This window comes from Macrobrachium rosenbergii, chromosome 41 (assembly GCF_040412425.1).
Source record: "Macrobrachium rosenbergii isolate ZJJX-2024 chromosome 41, ASM4041242v1, whole genome shotgun sequence".
Taxonomy (NCBI): Eukaryota; Metazoa; Arthropoda; class Malacostraca; order Decapoda; family Palaemonidae; genus Macrobrachium; species Macrobrachium rosenbergii.
The window spans coordinates 48,569,498-48,594,536 of record NC_089781.1 but is presented as its reverse complement, the minus strand read 5'-3'; the positions used below and the strand labels follow the sequence as shown (position 1 = coordinate 48,594,536).

Here is a 25,039-nt window from a genome sequence, read left to right as displayed (position 1 = left end):
TGGTGAAGGCAAAGGCAGACTTTTTATTACTCCTGCTGCAACATGATTTCTTTGGTTAAAATTACTGCCATTTATGGAGGCAAAGGCAGTGATTTCAAGGAAAATTATCCTGCTTCTGAATGGAATCATTTTCAATACAGTGATTTCTGGTACTCCTGCTTTGGTTTTGATCCCTCAACTGCAGTACCTTTTGCTAACATGCAGCAACATCACTGTTTTCTTTGATCTGCTTCAATGTGGAGGCAATGGCATTTTATGGAGACAAGGAGTGATTTCCTCCTGCTTTTATAAGCAGTGATTTCTGGTACTCCTGCTTCTATGGAGGAATTTTGATTTCTGGTACTCCTGCTTCTATGGAGTTTCAAAATAAGATATAGGCAGTTATTTCTGTTACTCCTCGCTGTTCTTTAATGGGGCAAAGGCAGTGATTTGGACTTTTTTAAAAAATGACATTTGCCAAACTTCAAACAGTGATTTTATCTTCAAGCAGGCAGTGATTTCTGGTACTCCTATTCCAATGGAGAATTCAGTCAAGGATGATATATATATATATCACAAAAGTGTATTTAATGTACTCCTGCTTTATAGTGATTTTGAGGCCCTAATGGAGGGAAAGGCAGTGATTAAGTTGAATGTTTTATTTCCCCAGCTATAACATGTGCCTTTTCGTTGCCAAGTTCCTACCTCGTTGAAGGGTGCATTCTTTGTTCTGGTGCTTGTGTCTCCTGCAGCCTATAAAACCTCATTTCATGCTTTGGAGGATGCAAAATATTTCATCACCAGCACCAGCAGGATAGACATATAACCTTTTAGCCTTAAAAGTTGTCTGCTTCTGGAAAAATGAAGGCAAATCTTTCAGCAAAAACAGCCTCAAAATGGCAATGGTTATATCCCTTTTTATTCTGGGAGATATGACGTCATCTTTGAGGTGAGACGTCACTAATCAAGTGTTCCATAAAGGGTAAAAATAGGGGATCAAACATAAAAATCACACATTTTCACGTTCAAACAGGCAAATTATCAAGATGTAACTACCGATATCACTTTGATGGGAGAGTGATAAATATTGACCATTTTCCAATAGTGGTGAGTGAGCCTCAAATCACCCATCTTCAAGGCTAGTACCTACTTCCTGGAGCCATTATTCAATAACTTTAAAAAGTTTTTCCCGGTGTATTCATTGTTCTCTTCGGTTAGATGATGTTCTCAATGACTTTTATATACTTCAGGCATATTTATCCACCGACCAGTTCCCTGGTGACTTGTAAATGCCATGGTCATAGAACTATGAGGTCTGCTTTATTATAGTCATTACTGTGTTGAATTTTATTAACCTGTTGAATTAGCAAGAGCTCATTTTGCATTGAAATATTAAAAAGCATGAAAGGAGTCTTGGAAATTTCATATCTTCACTAGATTCAAAACACCTCTGACTTTAGTTTGGAAGAGAGTTAAAAATCTCAAAATGCTCAACCTCCAGTTAAAAGATCAGGTGTTTGTGAGGTATTGGACCCCAGTTAGTGGCAACGACCTTGCTAATCATTTTGCTAATGTTTTAAAGAAAAATGATGATAGACCCTGTGCAGTTCCAAAATCAAGTAATTGACCCCTGGGCTGAAGTTGATCATACACTAGAAATGAACAATATAATGAATTTGGGCCACAGATGAATGGTTTTCAAAATCATCTACTAGTAAACATTACAGTGGTTAACCATGAAAACTTTTCATATTAACAATATTAACAGAATTTACTGAGAGCATATTTTCATAAAGCTTTGGGAGATGTTCTACTATGATGCCATTTGTGAAACCAGAAAAAGACCCATTCAAAATCTGTTTATAGGGTTATCTTGGGATTGAATTACCTCAGTTTTTTTGATCAAAGTTGTATAAGATGAACTCAATACCTGCTTTGATTAATAGCTTATATACAATGTTTGTTGTGATTTTAATTTATTTCATCAAGATATGGTTTTCCTCAGAATTACTTTTCTGAAAACTCATACAATCCATTTTGTATTTTACAAAGTAACCTGAAAGTCTTTTTTAAATAAAAAGTTTTGTCCCAGACAACAGTGTACAGTACTGCTAGTAAAGATGTAAAAGTGCATTAAATTGCCTTACCCCAGTCATAACATAGCTATATGGTCGAAAAAAGTTACAAGAAATGGGGTTTAAGCATTGTTTCCCCAAATCAGTTTCCGGTTTGTTTCGATATCCTTTACAATAAGATCACTTTTGAGGGGGAGTAAAGCCTACTCAAGATCTGCCTGTGGACCTTAATTCCTGTGTCGTTTACTTGTTCACTTGTTCGCAGTGTGGTCACGATACGTGGGATCTTTTCCCGCTAAAAAAATTAGACACAGAATTTTGGAACTACAGTGATTAGGTCTTTTTGTTAGAACTAGGTTTCCCCTTTCCAAACCACCCTTTTCTGCCATTATCAGAACACAGTTTAGCTACTAGATAAAGGACCATCCTTTTCATATAAGAGGATTGACCTGGATTTTTCCAGGATGTTCTTTTTGTTCAAACAGACTGGACCTTTTAATTTCACAGTCGCTGACTATTAAAAGATGAAAATTGAACAACAACTCGGTGGTATTCAACTAGCTATCGTGTAATTTCATATATAAAGGTACTCAATTAGGTGTTAAATATTTTGCACAAACAGTAAAGTTTAATTACATTTCACTATAGTTTTATTTTTCATATTTTTATGTTTGTATTTTTAATTTTTCGTTATTTACGTCTCACCCATGATTTTAAAATGTATTTACTTGTTCATTTTATATTTCGTTAGTATTTTGCTGAAGATTTATTATGACAATTTTTTTTATTGTAATTTTCTTGATTCTCATCCTTGACTCCATTGGTTTTTCAGCCTGATGATGAGGTTTTATACCTCAAGCTTGTAATAAAGAATGTTCTTCCTGGTCTTGGCAATATTATTTATCATTAAGCTAATATATATATATATATATATATATATATATATATATATATATATATATATATAATATGTATATATATATATATATATATATAATATATATATATGTATGTACATAGTATATATGCTATATATCTATCTTTATATATCTCATATATATATATATATATATATATATATATATATAATTTATATATTATATATTTATATATATATAAATATATATATATAAAAGTGAATGTGTGTATGTTTGTATGTCAGTAAATTTGTATGTTCGTAGCATTGTGTGCTGTAGAAATCCAAACCGCTTAACCGATATAGACAAAATTTGGCACGTGGCCATCATTTGACGCAACTTAGATAGTAGGGTGGGTTTCAAACCCATACCCCCTTCCCGTTTCCCTTTGTAACTTATGTGGTAACCGCTTGACCACTCTAGACAAAATATGGCTCGTGGCCATCATTTGACCCAACTTAGATAATAGGGTAGGGTTTCAAACTTATACCACCTTCCCCCCATCCCCCTTGCCCTTTCCCTATGTAACTTATGTGGTAACCGCTTGACCGGTCTAGACAAAATTTGGCACTTGTCTGTCATTTGACCCAACTTAAATAATAGGGCAGGTTTCAGACCCGTTCCCCCTTCCCCCATCCCTTTGTAACTTATGTGGTAACCACTTGACCAATCTAAACAAAATTTGGAGTGTGGCCATCATTTGACCCAACTCCAGTAATAGGGTAGGTTTCAAACCCATACCCCTTCCCCTTCCCCCTCCTCCTTCCCTTTCCCTTTGTAACTTATGTGGTAAGTAAACTCTACAGGTTTATCATACCTCATTTAATGTACTCGATGCCATAGAAGTATATTATTGAAAATTATTTACTTTCCTGTGAATAATAATTCTGTATCAATGATGTGTTTGCATTGAGTGGGGTGGTGGTGTGTTTAGGTTTAGTGGGTATATGTTTAGGTTTAGCAGGGGATGTCTTTTGGTTTAACTGAGGATGTGTTTAGGTTTAGTGGTGGGTGTATTTAAGTTTAGTGGGGTATGCTTAGTTTTAGTGGTGGTGTTTCAGTTAAGTGGGGCATTGTGTTTAGGTTTAGTGGGTGGTAAATGGGGCAGTCACCATAGTAATGTCTGGATGAAATGGACAGTCACCACAGTAATACCTGGATGAGAGGGACAGTTAGCACAGTAATAACTGGATAAAATTGACATTCAGAACAGTAATACCTGGATAATTGGGACAGCCACCACATTAATATCTGGATAAATGGGACAATCATCTCAGTAATGTCTGGATAAAATAGACAGCCACCAAAGTAATACCTGGATAAAATGGACAGCCACCACAGTAATACCTGGATAAAAGGGACAGTCAGAACAATAATACTTGGATAAAAGACACAGACAGAACAGGAATGCCTGGATAAATGGGACAGTCAACCACATTAAGACCTAGGGGACAGTCACCACAGTAATATGTCTGGATAAAATGGACAGTCACCACAGCAACACCTGGATAAAAGGGACAGTTAGCACAGAAATACATGGATAAAAAGGGCAGGCATCACAGTAATACATGGATAAATGGGACAGTCAATACAGCAATACCTGGATAAAAGGGACAGTCAGCACAGTAATGACTGGATAAATGGGACAGTCAGTACAGTAATAACTGGATAAAAGGGACAGTCAGTTCAGTCATACCTGGATAAAAGGGACAGTCACCACAGTATTACCTGGATGACTGGGACAGTCACCACAATAATATATGGATAAATGAGACCATCAGCAAAGTAATATTTGGATAAAAGGGACAATTAGTACTGTAATTTTTGGATGAAAGGGACAGTCACCACAGTAATTCCTGCATAAAAGGGACAGACAGCACAGTAATAACTCGATAAATGAGAAAATCACCACAGTAATACATGGATAAAAGGGACAGTCACCATAGTGTTTTTCGGATAAAAGAGATAGTCACCACACTAATACCTGGATAAAAGGGACAGCCAGTACAGTAGTACCTGGATGGACGGGACAGGCACTACAGTAATATCTGGATAAATGGGACAGTCAGAACAGTAACATCTGGATAAATGGGACAGTTATTACAGTAATTCCTGCACAAACTGGACAGTTACCATACTGTGAATAAATGGGACAAAGGGACAGTCAGCACAAGGAGATCACGGGAAATATTTTTAGTCCTCTTAAGTTTTCCTGGCAGTGCAGGTTGGTCAATATATATATATATATATATATATATATATATATATATATATATATATATATATATATATATATATATATACAGTATATGCATCCTGTATATATATTTTTTCCTAGTGTTGTTACACCAGCTTATTGATATCAAGCAGTCAGTCTCACCATCATATATTTTTAACTCTTTATGGTACAATCGCATATATTATGGAGTCAGGCTCAAGTAAATTTCTGATTTCGGGAAATAGATGTGAAATTTGTCTTATGATTCCATATTTTGTAATTTGCATTGTTTTTTTTATTTGCAAAATTGGCAGAACTAATAAAACTTTACTTGATGTAATATCAACTTTCCTGTGTTTATTTCAAATATCTCATTTTCTTTCAGCCCAATCATCTTTGTATGTGACAATAGCCCAGTGTTTGAAGCAACTTTTGTCTTGGCTACTTTATCTAGAAAGGCTGATTCCCAGATTGCCCGAAGCCAGACTGTTAGTAGGCAGGTATCTCAAACAACCCAGTGTCAAGCAATATCAGGCATTTCATCGTGCTTATCACCCACTACTGTAAAACATAGAAGTCCAGTATTGCATTCAAGGAGATCTGAACACATTAGCCCCTTAAATAATGAATCAAATGTAGAAAAAGGTAGGTATTTTAACACTATTTCAAATTTTGTCATACTATTGTATCAGTGTCATTAATTTTCAGAAGCTGATGTACTGCCAAACTAGAGGAATAAAAAATTCATAGCAGTGTCCAGTATTAGTAAAAAAAAATGAGTAGTAATTGGGAGTAAGTTTTCAAGTTAAGGTTGGTAAAAATAGGGATTAAGTTATCAAGTAAAAGATGGGTATGTCACCCAAAAATCATTGCCAATGGACTAAGATGGTTATTACATGCCAGTTAACTTTTTCACAATGACAAGTAGAATTACCATGTTTTCTTTTTCCATCTTTTCACAAACTTAATTAAAACCATTAAAGTAACAAATACTAGACTGCAGGTTATATTGAAGAAGAAAAACATTAAGATTTATTTACAATACAGCCAAATTATAGGAGACTGTATTTAAACAGTTGACTTATACCTTCAAAACATAGTTCAGGGACCAAGAGTCTGTTGTAATTCAAAATTGTTGTAAATCAAGGTAAAGTTAGTGAATAGAGTTTCAGTAAATAGTTTAGGGAATATATATATATATATATATATATATATATATATATATATATATATATATATATATATATATATATATCTATATTAATAGAATTTACTTAATAGTTGTGTAAGAAATTTATCAGTGAATGCGTGAGAAAAGTCATAAAAATGATGAAGTATGACAGTGGTTGTATTTAATGTATAATAAATAGTATGAGTGTATATATCTTATTTACAAATATAATGTGTTTATTTATACAAAAACATATTTTGCAAATATCAACTACTAGTTGACGTTTATGGTTCATGTCATGTGGGGTGGGGACTCAGGGACGTGAGTTGCTGCTTGTGCTTCCCTGGGTGCTCTTGTATTTCTTGACTGAAGCGATATGTCTATCGTTTGGGGGCGCACTGTCTGGTCTGCATTCACTCGTGCATACCTCCTGCTGGAAGGGAGTATGTGATCTGACTCTTGCTGGATATTAAGAGTAGTTGGTTTTTGAATGGCAATGCTGACTGCTTCCACTATTAAAAGACAGCCATAGGTACTTTTTAATGGATGACCTGGGGACCTTCAATCAATAATATTCTTGTAGGGATGGTTTCCTATCATGTGTGTCGATAAAATGCTGATGTATGGCCCCTTGGTTTCTGTAAGCCAACGATTGCCTCTGGAGGGTCGCAATGGTGTGTCCGATGTAGTTATTGCTGTGAGATTTACACTTCTCCTCTGGATATATGAATTTATATACCACATTCGTACACATCTTCACCCCATGGGACGGTGCTACGTTTCATTATAAGGGCTACTGCTCAATTTGATTTACTTTACAGCCTGAGGTTAATTTTCTTGTAGGGGTCCCTGGGTGTTGCGCCTCTATTAATGATTCCTTGTGGTGTGCGGCATTCCCCCTTATACGCAGACCCATAGTGCAGGCAATGATAAATAACCAGGTTCTCTTCTGCCATCGTTGTGATTGGTTGGTAGAATTCATCAGTTTTCTTTTTAATTGTGGGTTTGATGATGTGATCCATTTACCCATTGTTTATTAATATATGACGAATTCTGTCTAATTCGTTATTTACACCTCTCTTGGAAGTGCTGAGAGTGGGTGCTCTTTTGACATAAGCACTGACTAATGACTCTTTGTAGGAATCCGGGCACTTTCCCCGGCCATTCAAACACTGGCCAGAATTCGTTGCTTTTGTTAACACAGTAGTTTTAAATTGTTCTTGTTGCTTAACCAGGACATCCAGGAAAGGCAAGATTTCTGCTGGCTGTACTCTGTGGTGAGATTAAGCACTGAGTTTCTTTTTAAGGCCATCCATTATTTTCATGGTGTCGTCAGCTTCTATTGTAGTGAAGATATCAATGTACCGCCCATAGATCTTCGGCTTATGGTGTTCACGGAAGGTCCTCTCTTCAACGGTAGCCATGTTGACGTCTGCAAAAAAGGACCCCCACTGGAGATCCCATGGCCACTCCATCCACTTGCCTATATTTGCCCTCGATGGGCATGGTGCATGCCTTCAGTATGTCATGGAGGATATCTTCAGGTATGGGAAGCAGTTCGTTTTTGGACCTATACACATGACCAAGGGCGATGCTGATCGTTTCTTCGACGGGAACGTTCATGAACAGGCTTTCCATGTTGAGTGAGGGGATGCCATCATCAGGTCCTTTTGCATGTACAGTAGAAGGTCAATGAAATCTACCTCTGATTTCAGTGAGTGCGCATCAGGACTATATGGCACTGAAAGATTATTGAAGACCTTTGTTATACTGTGCTGTAGGATGGGGATGCCATTTGAGAGATGACGGGCTTGAGGGGTTGATGGTCTTGTGGGTTTTGAGGGTCCCATAGAGTAGCGTGCTCATAGTCACCCATTACTTTCGGGAATTTTATAGTCTTGTTGGTTGTTGGCCTTAGTCACAAGCCTTGACATCTTCTTCCTGAGGTCCTTGGTAGGGTCCTTCATCAAACATTGGAACTTGGAAGGGTCTTAGAGGATCCTATCCATTTTTTCAAAATGTTCAACTTTTTTCATTACTACGTAAACAGATGATTTATCACCTTTCCGTCTGATGATGTCCGGGTTGTTACATAGTTCTTTGGCAGCTTTCCTCATCTCCTTGGTGAACTAGTAAATTTCATACACAATTATGAAGAAAAAATTCTATACATACTGTTTTATAATTAGAATATTCTTTCCACATATGGAAGTTGCGCCAAAAGCTTTCGACCCCAAAAGTAGTTTATCCCCTTAATCCCTAGACCAATCACTGCTTAGATCTACTCTTTCATCTGCATGGAGAAATAAAATTATTGTCAAACGAAATTGTAAGCCAGTAGTCACTTAAAGATGCCATAGTGTGGTGAAACAGCTGTCGTGATGTAAAGCAATAAATGGAAAACAGAAGTTTGTGTATTCTTGACCAAAGATTGATACAAGAGAGTCGGAAAGAACCCCGACAATATGAAGATTCCTGCAAAAATCTTATTGATGCTGCTAAAGCAATTACTTTTAATGAATATATATATATATATATATATATATATATATATATATATATATATATATATATATATATATACAGTATATATATATCTATATACTGTATATTCTTAAACTAAATACTGAACCCTGTATTGACTGATTTTACATTGACTTGCAAAAGTTTGAATCACAACTGGCTCTTATATATACTGTATATATATATATATATATATATATATATATATATATATATATATATATATATATATATATATATATATATATATATATGTATATTCACACATTACCACAGGTGAAAAATAAGAAACAAGGTGTAGGATGTATAAACTTGATCCTTTAATATCAAAAAGAAATTTGTAAATTGTTTAAACTTTAAGGTTCTTAAGATGATGTATGAAAATAGGACTATCATATTTGTAAACACAGTACGAGGGTAGTAATGTTAATGAGTTTCCAAACTCCGCCTCCATGACACCTGTCAGGTGTGGATCTGAGGTGGGGTATGGTCTGTTTATCAGCAATGTCCCCAGAGAGTCTATTGTGATTTTTAGCCAAATGAGTTTTAAAAGGCCACTCCTACCTCGACACCGGCCTGAGTGGGGATATGGAGTCCCTAATGGTTGTGTATGTTCGTCAGTACTGTTCTTGTAGTATATATATTTGTGACTTCTCACACTCTGTATCAGTCCTTCGTCAATGGCTTGGAAATAAAGTCGAAACCGGTCAGGACCTACACCCCGTTTCTTATTTTTCACCTGTGGTAATGTGTGATAAATGAATCACGTACAAAAGTGATAATAATCATCAATGGATACCATTTCCTTCCGATCTTTCTGTGTTCTTTTCCCCATCTTGGAATATGCCGTCAGAGAATTTGCCGACGCCCTCACTCAGCTCATACCAACAAAGGAACACCTGCGGTTTTTACGTGAATGTCGGGATGAACAAGTGATACCAAGATCGTTCATAACCAATTCCTTGCTGAAATTAGAAGACCAACCCTTGGTGAAATACAACGTGCCATATAAAATTACCATTGGAAAAACATATCAACATCAAAACATTGGAAACCAAAAGAACTTTGAAGATCTCACGAGAAAAAAGACGACATTTTGAAGCCTCAATACCACCAGATTGGAGAGATTCCCTACGTGAATATTGTCATGTGAAGATGAGGAATCAAGTGTATCGGAAACTGAAAAGTAAACACGATAATAAAATGAAACTGTTGATTGAAAGAAGCCCTTGGACCAACAACGCCAATCATGAATGTGTCGTCAACTTATCAAACAAACAGCTGGATAGAAATGTAACTAGTGCCTTAGGCTACGGCTTAAACTTTGCTTTATCTCTGGCGGAAGGAATAGTGTGGAAATAACTAAAGGACTGTGTAATTTGGAAAAATATAGTGATTTAACGAATGAAGAAGTGAACATGGTTAAAGGGGAGTGATTTATGGAAGTATGAAAAAATCAGACACCACAAACGTCCCCAAAAGATTTATGGTTGCTATTAATGAACTGAAAAAAAGATAAAAATATACACATGACAAAAGCAGATAAATCAGGCGCCCTTGTAATTTTAAATAAAAGTGAATATATAGAAAAAATGCAAAATCTTTTAGGTGATGATAACACATATAAAGAATTAAATAAGAACCCGATAGACAATATGAATAGTGGTTTCAATAAGAAAGTGAAAAACCTGTTAAAAGGTAACGAAAGCCTTATAAAAAGAAGTTGTGTGTGACCTCTCCATCGCTACCATACATGTATGGTACAATAAAAACTCACAAAGCAAACTTTCCTGCCAGGCCAATTATCAGTTCAGTTGGTTCCGCATCTTACAAGCTAGCGAAGTACTTAGTAGATATTCTTAACCCGTTAGTAGGTACCATCTCAAATGCAAATATCAAGAATAATGTGGACCTGATAAATAAACTAAATAGTGTAGAGATTAATAGTGAATCCAGGCTTGTAAGTTTTGATGTTGTATCACTATTCACAAAGGTGCCAATAGATGATCTGATGGCGTTTTTATCTGAATTGTTAGAGAACACACAGCTGGATATCCCATTTTCTAAAAGTACTTTAATTGAACTGATTAAATTATGTGTAAAAGATTGTAAATTTGAATTTAATGGTAAATTTTACTCACAAAATTTTGGTATGGCAATGGGAAACCCTCTATCCCCAGTGTTAAGTAACTTATATATGGAATTTTTTGAAAAGAAGATATTAAACAACATAATCCCACGTAATGTAACATGGTTTAGGTATGTTGACGACATAATTTGTGTATGGCCAGGGAACCAAGATGTAAAAAACTTTTTGCCAAGTTAAATCAATTAGTACCATCAATTAAATTCACGATGGAAATGGAAAATGATGGGTGCTTACCGTTTTGGATGTCCTCATACGAAGAAATAGTAGTGGGTTTAAATATAGTGTGTATAGAAAACCCACTAATATTTCTTCCTATGTGCATTTCTATTCTGGACAAAGCAATAAGGTTAAAAAGTCAGTGTTTTCATCTATGTTTTTAAGAGCATTACGGGTATGTAGCCCTGAATATATTGATGATGAAATAGATAAGATTAGGAATGCAGGCAAAAAATTGAAATATCCTGATAGTGTATTAAACAGTGCATTTGAAGCGGCAAAAAAGACTATGTATCAAAACCAGAAAGAACCTTACAACACAAAAAATTTGCTTGTTTTGCCTTATAATAATAATATGAAAGATATCCCTCATCTTCTTAAGAATTTTGGTGTTAATGTCGCATTTAAGAACAATACAACAATGAAAAATGTACTTATCAAGAACTCCCCAGACAATACTAAAGGGTGTGTATATAAAATTCCGTGTAAGTCTTGTGACAACTTTTATATTGGCCAAACCGGGAAAGCACTGGAAAAAAGAATTGAACAACATAAGAAATGTGTGAGGTATGCACAAGGGAACAGTGGTATATTTGTACATGTTAGTGAGAACAATCATGCTATCAACTGGGAAGGGGCAAAAAGGATTGTATATTCTAATAATGCACTGGAAAGGAACATCATTGAATCTAGCTTTATAAAAGAAAGTTACAACCATAATATGAATATCAGTCAAGGGATGTATAAACTTGATCCTTTAATATCAAAAGAAATTTGTAAATTGTTTAAACTTTAAGGTAGGCAGTAGAGATGTATGAAAATAGGACTATCATATTTGTAAACACAGTACGAGGGTAGTAATGTTAATGAGTTTCCAAACTCCGCCTCCATGACACCTGTCAGGTGTGGATCTGAGGTGGGGTATGGTCTGTTTATCAGCAATGTCCCCAGAGAGTCTATTGTGATTTTTAGCCAAATGAGTTTTAAAGGCCACTCCTACCTCGACACCGGCCTGAGTGGGGATATGGAGTCCCTAACGGTTTGTGTATGTTCGTCAGTACTGTTCTTGTAGTATATATATTTGTGACTTCTCACACTCTGTATCAGTCCTTTGTCAAAGGCTTGGAAATAAAGTCGAAAACCGGTCAGGACCTACACCCCGTTTCTTATTTTTCACCTGTGGTAATGTGTGATAAATGAATCACGTACAAAAGTGATAATAATCATATATATATATATACATATATATATATATATATATATATATATATATATATATATATATATATATATATATATATATATATATATATATATATGTATTCCTTAAATTAATTACTGAACCTTTACTAACTGGTTAAACCTTGATTTACAACAATTTTGAATTACAACAGACATATATATATATATATATATATATATATATATATATATATATATATATATATATATATATATATATATATATATATATATATATATATATATATATATATATATATATATATATATATATACATATATATATATATTTATACATATATATATATATAATATATATATATATATATATATATATATATATATATATATATATATATATATATATATATATATATATATATATATATATATATTTCTGGGCCTTTACCTGTGTCAGCCGGTGAAATTGCCACTTAGTACACATTTCTAGGTAAATTCATTGCTAAACATACCAGAGAAAAACTAAATGCAATGCTGGGGTTACTACCCCCAGTGCGAGCTCCATAAAATGGAGTCGTGTATAGGAAAGGGTGAGTGTTGTCACTGCCACAGGCCTCTGCCCTGTAGATATTCCCAATCTCAAAATCCCCCAGAGCAAGGTGCCGTAACAACGCCCGCACCAGCTCCCCGACTACCAACAACTCAGCCGCCATATTGGCATTCCGTTTTAGCACGCGTCAACGCCTTGTTGTTGTTCTCTTTGGTGTGCTTTTTTGCGCTTTTTCTGTGCGACATTATGTCTTCCAGCCAGGATTTTTCTTCACCTAAGTTGAGTTCCATCTCCCGTTTGTTTGTAGGCGGCTGAGGCTCCTTATTTACCGTCTAATTCAATAATTAGGGGATTGAATATAACGCCGGTCTCGGCCGCCTTGCTTCCGACCTCACGCAACCTTCAGTCCTTGTGTGGTTTACGGTGGGACTTTCCCCCCTTTTTATATGAGATATATTTTTATGTGTGTTTTACATAATTCTTATTCACTCCTCGTCGGAGTTTGTTTTTTCTGAATTACCCCTTCCCTGGGGAGGCGCGGGTCCTCTCCTCTCTTAGGCTATGAGATTTCCCCCTCTCGCCTTTGTGATCATAATTCCATTTTATCCTTGGACCCACTCCTCCTCCAGCTCTCGGGTATATTCTCTGAGATGGTACGGTTATGCTATTTATTTTCACCTTTTTATATGTTTACGGATGACATTGATATTTTTGGATTAATTGTTTACGCTTGATCGTAGGGTCGGCCATTTTACCATCCGCGTCTCATATCGCTTTTGGTTTGGATCGCCCTTCTACATGTGTCTTTTATTATATAATTCCTATTTGCATATATGCTATGTACGTTATATTATATATTATGTGGTTAACTTTTAGTGTTACCTTAGTCTGATAGTTCCCGTGTTTGTCCTCCTAGGCTAGCCTTCTTAACCGCTGGTCGGCTTCGGTAGGTTAGCCTAGGAAGTTAGGCTACCTTACGGCTCTTTGCTCCCTCCCCTAGCTTGGAGGGAGGGTTGGGTGAGTAGGAGAGTTTCATGATTCTGTGCCTTCCCGATGATGTCGTCTGGTTCGGAGGAGTGTTATTAGGCCTGTGTTTTCCCCCTCCCCCTATTTCGTCCTTCCCGATTGGACTCTTGAGTCCTAGTAGGGTTAGGCTAGAATAGCGAGGGTCTTCTTATTCGTAGCCTACTCCTATCCGAGCCGTAGGTGTCGGGGCAGGCATCCTGACTTCGTGGGCCCCCCTCTCTCCTACCACCCCCCCTCCCCCCTTCCACCCTTGGCTGTCTTCGTATACATCATGAAGCGTGCCTGGGGTCGGGTGCTCTGAGCCCTAACCCTGTTTTCCATGTCGCTAGCCTAACATTCCTTACCCTTTCCTTTGCATTGAGTGGTTCTCCCTAGTTCTCCCTTTCCCAGGGTCGCCAATCTCTGTTGATCGGCACCCCGTGGGGAGTTCTTTTGGTGTCTGGGGGTGCTTCCCACTTCCCTGGCCACCAATATTGATTACCACCTCTTTGCATCCTTTTAGCTTATGGAGTGTTTCCTAGTATTCTCCCCCCCTGTGGTTGTCGTTCTCCCATGATCGACGCCTAGTGGGGTTGCTATCGGCGTCCGGGGGGTGCCCTCCCACTCTCTGGCCGCTACTGTAGGTTCCCTCCATTTGCCTATACCCTACCCTTCATTAGCATCAGCGCGTGACTGAGTTTCTCCCTGCCCGGGGTTGTCGTTCTCTTGAGTCCGTCACCCCGTGGAGAGTTAATACGGTATCCAGTTAGTGTTATCCACCTGACTGGCCTCCGTCTCGGTGTCCGCTCTTCTGCTAGCTATGGTTGTCCTTATTTTGTTCCCTGTTCTATACATCTAGAACATCGACCATATTCCCTGGGTATCTATCTTGACTTTTGCCAGATCTTTCTTCCGCCGTGTTGTCGGGTCTCCTGTTACCCTCTCGCTGTTGTTACCACTCCGGTGGGTATGGTGCGTGGTTGGACGGCGCTCACCCCGCCTCCTCCGCCGCCACCATAAGTATGGTGTAACTCGATTCCCCCGGCACTAAGCGGAATTTTATAACCATTGTATCATATCTGTTGTTTTTTGGCAAACACTAAGGTTAACCATTTTGTGCTGTATATTACTTTACCTCCACCGGACCGTGTCCGGGGGTATTAGTAAATCTGCTATTTTGTTTATGACGCATGTTCACACTTTGGACCTCTAGTAACTCCGGATTTACTCCGGCGGTCCCTATCGTTTTACACATGTATGTTAGTTTTACCCCTTATTGCCGGAATCTCTCCGGCGGGGTCTGACCAGACCATTGCATGCTCCGTCAGTCCTTTTAAATTAAGGCCAAGCTCCGGCACCCTACTCCGGCGCGCCTTATTAGCATACTCATGTATCATCTTTCCATTATAGATGGTTCGTTGTCAGGAGCAGGGGTGCACGGCGGTCCTGCAACAGGCTTGTGGACACGAAGTGTGTCGGTCCCACTCCGGCTGCTCAGTTCGTGTCGGGGACCTGATTGTCTGGCACCCCGACGGATGTGAGGTGTGCTACGCTCTCTACGAGCAAGTGTTGAATGAGTCGGTAAGCCACTTGTTCCCTAACCATTGTTCTTTCTTGAGTTTATGACCTTTATTGATATATTTATGACAGTTGGAGATTTCGTCACTAGCAATCTCCTTCTTTCAGGCCGACCGCAGCTCCGGCGACTCTTCGCTGCTGACCCTCAAGACCTGGGTCAGTGGCTTTGGGAGGAACGTCGGGTCGGGGAAGCCCTACGTTCTGTCTGAAGCTATCTGCAGTATCCTCTACCCCGGCGCCTGGGTCTCAGCGTCCGTCCCGGCGGAAGTAACCGCCCCCTTGATCGCTGGGATCCGGGAGATGACGGAACCCTCCCACGAAGAAGCGGCCATTTGCGGAGAGGTAGCAGAGGAGGTTGCGGCGATCAACCTCAACCTGGAACCCATGAACGTCGACCCGGACCAAGGTAACGGGGTAAGTGAGGCAGAAACTTCCGATCCTCTCTTCAGCTCTCCTTCCTCTTCCGTTTCTTCCTTTAGAGGGTTTGGATGGAAAATCCTCTTACCTTGAGGACAGGTCAAGGTCTACTGTCCCCAAGGTAAAATCTGTGAAAACGAAGACCTTGTCCAAGTCCTTTAAACCCCAGAAGCGCTCCGGTGCTCCCTCGAAGTCATCACGGGCCCCTAGCCCCGTGCCGTCCACGAGCAAGGCGCCCCCCCTCTGGAAAGGGATCGAGATCCAAGCAGGGTAAGGCGAGTCCCCCTCGTCCTTCCTTTGACCCAGAGTCATTTGCTGAACTTCTTATGGAGAAGTTAGACAAGAGGGTGGAAGAGAAGTTGACCCAACTCTCCTCCCAGTTGTCTTCCGATCTGAAGTCGTCAAATGCCTCTGTTAAATCCCTAGCAGAGAAGGTGAAAAGCCAGGAGAGCTTGATCTCAGGGTTTATGCGCGCTGGGACAGTCGCTCAGCCCTTGGCTGTTCCGGTCTTCCCCCCTTCAATAAGGGAAACCCTTGGCGCCTGGCTCTTTATGCGCCTCAGCATGAAGACACCCTTACCATCGAAGGTCTGGGTACTCGCAGGTTGGAGGAACTAGAGTTCTTCCCACCTGGCTTACTGCCCCCCTTCCCAGGTTATGCCAGGCTTACCGAGGAAGCCTGGATAAGATCGGACAAGGTCCCGAAAGAAACTGTCATCTTTCCAAGGGACCAGGCTCAGTCCACCCTGTTGCGCACGCTTACAGAGTGGCAAGCTGAGAACACGAAACTTACCCTGGTCAAGGGTTCGTTTACGATGTTCTCAGTGGGAGATACTATCCCCACCCCCTGCACGACTATGGTAGCCCTGCTTACCAGTCAGGCAGGCATTGAGGGCAAGCCCCTTCCACAACTCCGGGAGACAGATCCCACCTCTTTAGTCTTCCCCGGAGATTCTGATTTTTGGAAGGGAGCTCCGGCCACTTTTACTGTGGGTAGGCTTGACCCTGATTGCGCTTCTGCCCTCTTCAGCGAGCAGCTTCCGGAAATCCCAGATTCTCTCCTGAAGGCCGAAGCTGAGACCAAGGGCAGGTTAAGTCGGTCCCTACATTCCCTGACTTTGGTGGAGGCAACTTCGGTTGTCTATAATGAAGAAGCCCTCTTTCAGGTCCTGACTAAATCCCTAATGGCGGGGTTCCAGCAGGACCTATATGATTTCATAGTGGCTCGGATGAACTGCCGGAAACACATCTTTATGGCAGCTTCTATTCAGCACGAGCCCAATAGGCTGATGAAGAGCTCCATCTGGAGGGCTAATCTCTTCCCCCAGGAAGAGGTAGACGCAGTCCTGACGGAAACTACCAGGGCTAACCAAAGCCTCCGCTCCCGCTGGGGTTTCCCCTACAAGCGGAAGTTAACGGAGTCCGCCGGACCTCATCCCAGACCCGGGAAGAGGTTCAAGAAATTCAAAAGGCCTCCTACCCAGACGTTGCTGCAGGCTGTTCCGGTCTCTCCAGCCGGCCAGCCTTCAACCTCTAAGGCTCAGCCTCAGCCACAGTATGTGCTGGTTCAACCAGCCCAGCACACGCTCGCCTCTCCTACATACGTAACGTCTCCGGCGTTCAATGCCTCATACAAAAGTCATGGGGCATTTTGGGCATTTAACCGAAACGCCAGGGGAAGCAGAGCCAGAGGCTCCTTTAGAGGCAAATCGGCGTCTCGCTCCATCTCCCGAGGGAGAGGAGGCCGAGGTAGCAGAGGAGGCAGACCATCTCCCGCCCAGTGAGACTCCTCAGGTAGGTGGGAGGCTGTATCATTTTCGGGACCAATGGACCTTCAGTCTGTGGGCCCACAGCATAGTCTCCAAGGGCCTGGGTTGGAGCTGGAGCAGAGGCCCTCCTCCACTAGTCAGGTTCCATCAATCACCATCCAAAGCCCTCCAGGACTTCGTGAAGGACCTACTACAAAAGAGGGCTATAAAGAAAGCGAGGCACTTGAAGTTTCAGGGCAGACTGTTCAGCGTTCCGAAGAAAGGCTCCAGTCAACAAAGAGTAATCCTAGACTTGTCTCGTCTCAATTTATACATTCAATGCGACAAGTTTCGCATGCTCACAATCTCGCAGGTTCGGACCCTACTGCCCCGTGGAGCCGTAACCACCTCTATAGATCTTTCAGACGCCTGTTATCACGTCCCGGTTGCGAGAAGGTTCTCTCCTTACCTAGGGTTCAGACTAGGAAAGCAAGCGTACTCGTTCAGAGTCATGCCATTCGGGCTCAACATAGCCCCCAGAATTTTCACCAAACTGGCAGATACAGTAGTTCAGCAACTACGGTCTCAAGGCATCATGCTAGCCGCATACCTGGACGATTGGATAATTTGGGCACCCAACGCCAGCGAATGTCGGAAAGCAACAACCATAGTAATCGGTTTTCTGGAATCTCTGGGCTTCCAAATAAACAGGGAGAAGTCCCGCCTAGTTCCGGAGAGCCGCTTTCAGTGGTTGGGAATCCAGTGGGACCTACGCCCACACAAGCTATCTCTTCCGCCAGCCAAGCGGAAAGAAATAGCCAAAGCAACCAGACAATTCCTCATGAACAGGAAAGCTTCCCGCTGTACCCAAGAAAGGGTCTTAGGTTCCCTTCAGTTTGCTTCAATAACGGATCTACTCCTGAAAGCCAAACTGAAAGACATAAACAGAGTATGGCGGAGACGTGCCAACATCAGATTCAGAGACAAGGTGTCCCTAATTCCGCAAATACTGAGGAAGAGACTCCGGCCCTGGACAACAGTCAAGTGCTTATCAAAGTCAGTACCTCTCCAGTTCCCCCCTCCAGCATTAGTGATTCACACGGATGCTTCTCTGAGCGGGTGGGGAGGATACTCTCAACACAAAAAAGTGCAGGGAACATGGTCCACTATGTTCTGCCAGTTCCATATCAATGTTCTCGAAGCAATGGCAGTCTTTCTAACGTTAAAGAAACTGCGTCCAACCAGACTAATCCATATAAGGCTGGTCTTGGACAGTGCAGTAGTGGTGCATTGTATAAACAGGGGAGGTTCCAAGTCGAGCTGGATCAACCAAGTAATGATAGCAATATTCTCCCTAGCAAACAAGCACCAGTGGCATTTGTCAGCTACCCATCTGGCGGGAGTTCGGAATGTCATTGCAGACTCTCTGTCCAGAACAACTCCGCTGGAGTCGGAATGGTCCCTGGACAAAACATCCTTTGAGTGGATTTGCAGTCAGGTCCCAGGTCTCCAGGTAGATCTGTTTGCCACAGAAAGCAACCACAAACTTCCTTGTTATGTGGCCCCCAACCTGGACCCTCTGGCTCACTCCACAGATGCGATGTCAATAGATTGGAACAAGTGGCAGAGGATCTACCTGTTCCCTCCAGTAAACTTGTTGATGAAAGTCTTACTCAAGCTCAGGACATTCAAAGGTCAGGTGGCTCTGGTAGCGCCCAACTGGCCGAAGAGCAACTGGTTTCCTCTTCTTCTAGAACTGAAGCTCCAGTGCATACAGATCCCCAGACCAAAATTGACACAAATAGTATAAACTCGGACTGTGTCAGCTTCCTCAAGAGTCCAAGATGCCCTAGCTTTGTGGATTTCATGAAATTTGCAGCTCAGAAAGATGCTAATATTGATCCTGTTAATACATTGTTCTTAGAATCAGACAAAATGGAATCTACCCTCAGACAATATGACTCAGCAGTCAAGAAATTAGCTCTGTTCCTGAAAGAATCTGAAGCTACAGAAATGACCACGAACCTTGCAATCTCATTCTTCAGGTCATTGTTTGAAAAAGGTCTTGCCTCTAGTACCATTACTACAGCCAAATCAGCTTTAAGAAAGATATTTTTACATGGCTTTAATATTAACTTAACTGATTCTTATTTTTCATCAATTCCTAGAGCATGCATTTCGTTTGAGACCAGCAACCCATCCACACACGGTTTCCTGGTTCTTAAATGACGTTCTTAAATTAGCATCAGATACTGATAATCAGAATTGTTCATTCTCAAGTCTGTTAAGGAAGACCTTATTCTTAATTAGTTTAGCTTCAGGTGCTAGAATTTCTGAGCTGTCAGCTCTATCTAGAGAACCGAACCATGTTGATTTCCTCCCGTCAGGAGAAATTCTGTTAGCCCCAGATCTCAAGTTTCTCACTAAAAATGAAGATCCGCGAGATAGGTGGTCCCCATGGAAGGTTGTCCCCCTTCCACAAGACCTGTCATTGTGCCCAGTCTCTACCTTAAAGGCTTATTTAGACAGGACCTCTAATGTAAGTTCAGGTCCTCTTTTTGTGAGAGAAAGTGGAGGAACTATTTCTCTGAAGGCCATCAGACAACAAATCTTGTACTTTATTAAACAAGCTAACCCAGATTCAGTTCCTAAGGTCCATGATATCAGGGCGGTGGCCACCTCCACTAACTATTTCCATCATATGAATTTTGATGATCTCAAAAAATATATGGGTTGGAAATCACCTTTGGTGTTCAAACGCCACTACCTCAAATCCCTAGAGGCTCTAAAATTTTCCACAGTGGCAGCAGGAAGCATTGTTCCTTCCTCTGACTGATCTCATTATGCATTCCTAACTGTTCTGTCACTCTCCCTCTCGCCTACCTGCCTCGTTTACTCCCCTTACCGTCTTCTCTGGGTCAAGCATGCCTCACAGCCTGACTCCTGACCATGTTGCATATTTTCTAATTTTCCTATTTGTTAGTATTTAAGTCAATTATAATCGTGTTCTGATGTTCTGTATATCATGTTTACTTTGGGGCATGGTTCCCCCATCTCGTTATTCTCATGTTATTAGAAATTTTTGGCTTGGGTAATTAAAACTCACTTTTACTAATTGTTTTATTTCTTTCCATCACAGTAGTTTTCCAAGGCCTTCACCAAGCTGGTATGTTTAATTCTCTGTTATGATTTCACCGGCTGACACAGGTCAAGGCCCAGAAAAGGGATTTTGACAAAGGAAAAATCTATTTCTGGGGGAAGACCTGTGTCACCCGGTGACCCACCACTATTCCTCCTTTTCCCCCCCCCCTGGGTAAAATACCAAGCTTTGGGGGGGGTGCTAACCTGGAATGCCAATATGGCGGCTGAGTTGTTGGTAGTCGGGGAGCTGGTGCGGGCGTTGTTATGGCACCTCGCTCTGGGGGATTTTGAGATTGGGAATATCTACAGGGCAGAGGCCTGTGGTAGTGACAACACTCACCCTTTCCTATACACGACTCCATTTTATGGAGCTCGCACTGGGGGTAGTAACCCCAGCATTGCATTTAGTTTTTCTCTGGTATGTTTAGCAATGAATTTACCTAGAAATGTGTGCTAAGTGGCAATTTCACCGGGTGACACAGGTCTTCCCCCAGAAATAGATTTTTCCTTTGTCAAAATCCCTTATATGAGCCTGTTGTAATTCAAAATTGTTGTAAATGAAGGTAAAATCAGTCGATACAGGTTCAGTATTTAGTTTTAAGGAATACACACACACATTGTATATATATATATATATATATATATATATATATATATATATATATATATATATATATATATATATATATATATATATATATATATATATATATATATATATATATATATATATATATATATATATATATATATATATATATATATATATATATATATATATATATATATATATATATATATATATATATATATATATATATATATATATATATATATAATGTGTGTGTGTATTCCTTAAACTAAATACTGAACCTGCATTGACTGATTTTACCTTCATTTACAACAATTTTGAATTACAACAGGCTCTTATATAAGGGATTTTGACAAAGGAAAAATCTATTTCTGAGGGAGGCCCTGTGTCACCCGGTGAAATTCCTATTAAGCACGAATTTCTAGGTATAGAGATTGCTAAATATACCAGAGAAAAAGCTATCAGGAATGCTGGGGTTTACTCCCAGATCGAACATCTATTATGAAATAGACGTCGGTATAGGTAAGGGTGAGTGATTGTTGTCACTGCCACAGGACTGCACTCTGTAGACATCCCAATGACAAAACCCTGGAACGTGAGGAGCCGATCTAACGCTCGCACTCACCTGCCCGCCAACCGACGACCCCAGCGCCATCTGTACTTATTCCAGGCTAGCACCCCCACAAGCTTGGTATGCCTACTGGGGAGGGAAACCTAGATCTGGGAGGGCCTCCTCAGAAATAGATTTTTCCTTTGTCAAAATCCCTTTTCTGAGCTCGTCCCTGTGTCAGCCGGTGAAATCATGACAGAGAATCATACTAAGCTTTGGTGAAAGTCTAAAAGGAGCGAACAGTTAGGTGAACATGTATAAAAACACTATTACTGAAAATAGTTTTAATTATCCCCCAAAACATGATTAAATACCAAAGGTATAGACAGATAAACTGAGTTATAACTAGGGATACAATTAATACCACAGTAAAGGACATGAGAAACAACTATGTACATAATTAATACTATGGTGGGAAGGTACCAAAACTAAATAAACGACAGAAAATTTATAAAGGTACCTCCGGACTTAAAACTAAATCACAGTAAGTATAACATGTCGCAAACTTGAAAACTAACACTGCAAGATTGTACATCATAATATGAGGAGCCAGGCTGTGCAGCATGTCTGGTCCAGGAGAAAATGGCAGGGCAAGTAAATGAGGCAGGTGGGTGGGGGGGAAAGGATAGGGATTAAAGGTTAATTTAAGGTGGAGGGACAATGCTCCCTACAGCCACTACAGGGAACTTCAGAGCTTCCAGTGATTTCAGATAGTGGCGTTTAAACACTGATGGAGATTTCCAGCCCGTATACTTCTTAAGCTCATAAAAATTCATATTATGAAAATAATTAGTGGAGGTAGCCACTGCTTGGATATCATGAACCTTAGGGACTGAATCCGGGTTAGCTTGCTTAATGAAGTATAGAATTTGTTGTCTGATAGCCTTTAAAGAAAGCATTCCTCCTTTTTCCCTGATAAAAAGAGGACCAGACAAACACTGAGAAGTTCTCTGTAAATAGGCCCTTAAGGTAGCAACTGGGCATAAAGACAGGTCTTGTGGAAGAGGAACAACCTTCCAGGGGGACCACCTATCCTGAGGGTCTTCATTTTTTGCTAAGAATCTTTGATCTGGGGAAAGCAGAACTTCTCCTGACGGGAGAAAATCCACATGATTCGCACCTCTAGAGAGAGCAGACAGTTCTGATATTCTAGCACCTGAAGCTAGACTAATTAGGAACAACGTCTTCCTTAACAGATTCAAATAAGAACATTGATCGTTTTTAGTTTCTGAGGTTAATTTTAGAACATCGTTAAGAAACCAGGAAACCGTATGTGGACGGGTCGCTGGTCTCAAATGAGCGCATGCTCTGGGCATGGATGAAAAATATGAATCTGTTAAATCAATCTTGAAGCCATGCAAAAACACCTTTTTCAAAGCTGATTTCGTTGTGGTAATGGTGGCCGGAGCCAGACCCTTTTCAAACAGTGACCTAAAGAATGATATTGCCAAATTGTTGGTCATGACTTGAGCTTCAGATTCCTTCAAAAAAGATGCTAACTTTTTAACTGCTGAATCGTACTGTCTGAGGGTAGAATCTCTTTTATCTGATTCCAGAAACAGAGTATTAACGGGATCAGTATCCGCACCTCTCTGAGCGGCGAATTTCATAAAGTCCATAAAGCCAGGGCATTCAAAATTCTTGAGGAAGCTGACACAGTCCGTGTTTGTACTATTTGAGTCAGCTGTGGCTTGGGTATTTGATGACACCGTAGTTTGAGCTCCAGAAGAAGAGGGAACCAATTGCTCTTCGGCCAGTTGGGAGCTACCAGGGCCACTTGACCTTTGAATGACCTGAGCTTGTGCAACACCTTCATCAGCAGGTTTATTGGCGGGAACAGACAGATTTTCTGCCATTTGTTCCAGTCCACTGACATTGCATCCGTAGCGTGAGCTCGAGGATCCAGGTTGGGGAGCAACATAACAAGGGAGTTTGTGATTGCTCTCCGTGGCAAACAAGTCCACCTGAAGGCCCGGAACCTGACGGGCGATCCATTCGAAAGAAGCCTCGTCCAGGGACCATTCTGACTCCAGCGGAGTTGCCCTGGACAGGGAGTCTGCAATGACATTCCGGACTCCTGCTAGATGAGTAGCTGACAGGTGCCAGCCGTGCTTCTCCGCCAGGGAGAAAATGGCTATCATCACTTGGTTTATCCGGCTCGATTTGGAACCCCCTCTGTTTATGCAATGTACCACTACTGCGCTGTCCAGCACCAGCCTGATATAAATCTGGTTGGTGGGGCAAAGTTTTTTCAGAGTTAGAAACACTGCCATCGCCTCAAAAATGTGTATGTGGAACTGACGGAACAGTGTGGACCATGTACCCTGTACCTTTTCTTTTGGTGAGTACCCTCCCCAGCCGCTTAACGAAGCGTCTGTGTGGATTATTAGAGCTGGGGAGGGAATTGAAGGGGAACTGACTTGAAAGACCCTTGACTGTGGACCACGGCCGAGTCTTTCCTCAGCACCGGAGGAATTAATGACACCTTGTCCCTGAGCTTGACATTGGCTCGTCTCCGCCACACTCTGTTTATGTCTTTCAGTTTTGCTTTTAGGAGCAGATCTGTTACAGATGTGAACTGAAGAGAACCCAGGATTCTTTCTTGCGTTCTGCGAGAGGCTTTCCTGCCTTTGAGGAATTGCCTGGTGGCTTTGGCTACCTCTCTCCATTTGGCTGGCGGAATAGACAGCTTGTGTGAGACCAGATCCCACTGGATACCCAGCCACTGAAATCGAGCCTCCGAGTTAGGCGGGACTTTCGCCCTGTTTATCTGAAAGCCTAGGGATTCCAGAAACTCGATCACCATGGCCGTAGCTCTCCGGCACTCCTCGGCGTTGGATGCCCAAATTATCCAATCGCCCAGGTATGCGCCAGCGATATCCCCTGGGACCGTAATTGCTGCACTACCGTTTCCGCCAGCCGTGAAAATTCTGGGTGCTATGTTGAGC

At 40.8% G+C, this 25,039-nt stretch overlaps 1 protein-coding gene across 6 annotated transcripts in view; it reads left to right on the top strand.

Moving 5' to 3' along the window:
• Window positions 1-25,039, top strand: part of Rad9 (cell cycle checkpoint control protein Rad9) — an 822,739-nt gene that overhangs the window by 748,973 nt on the left and 48,727 nt on the right. For all 6 annotated transcript variants that reach the window (XM_067084341.1, XM_067084343.1, XM_067084339.1 and 3 more), the window contains one exon: window positions 5,575-5,834. In XM_067084341.1, the coding sequence (XP_066940442.1) occupies window positions 5,575-5,834 (260 nt within the window). The remainder of the gene's footprint in view (window positions 1-5,574; window positions 5,835-25,039) is intronic.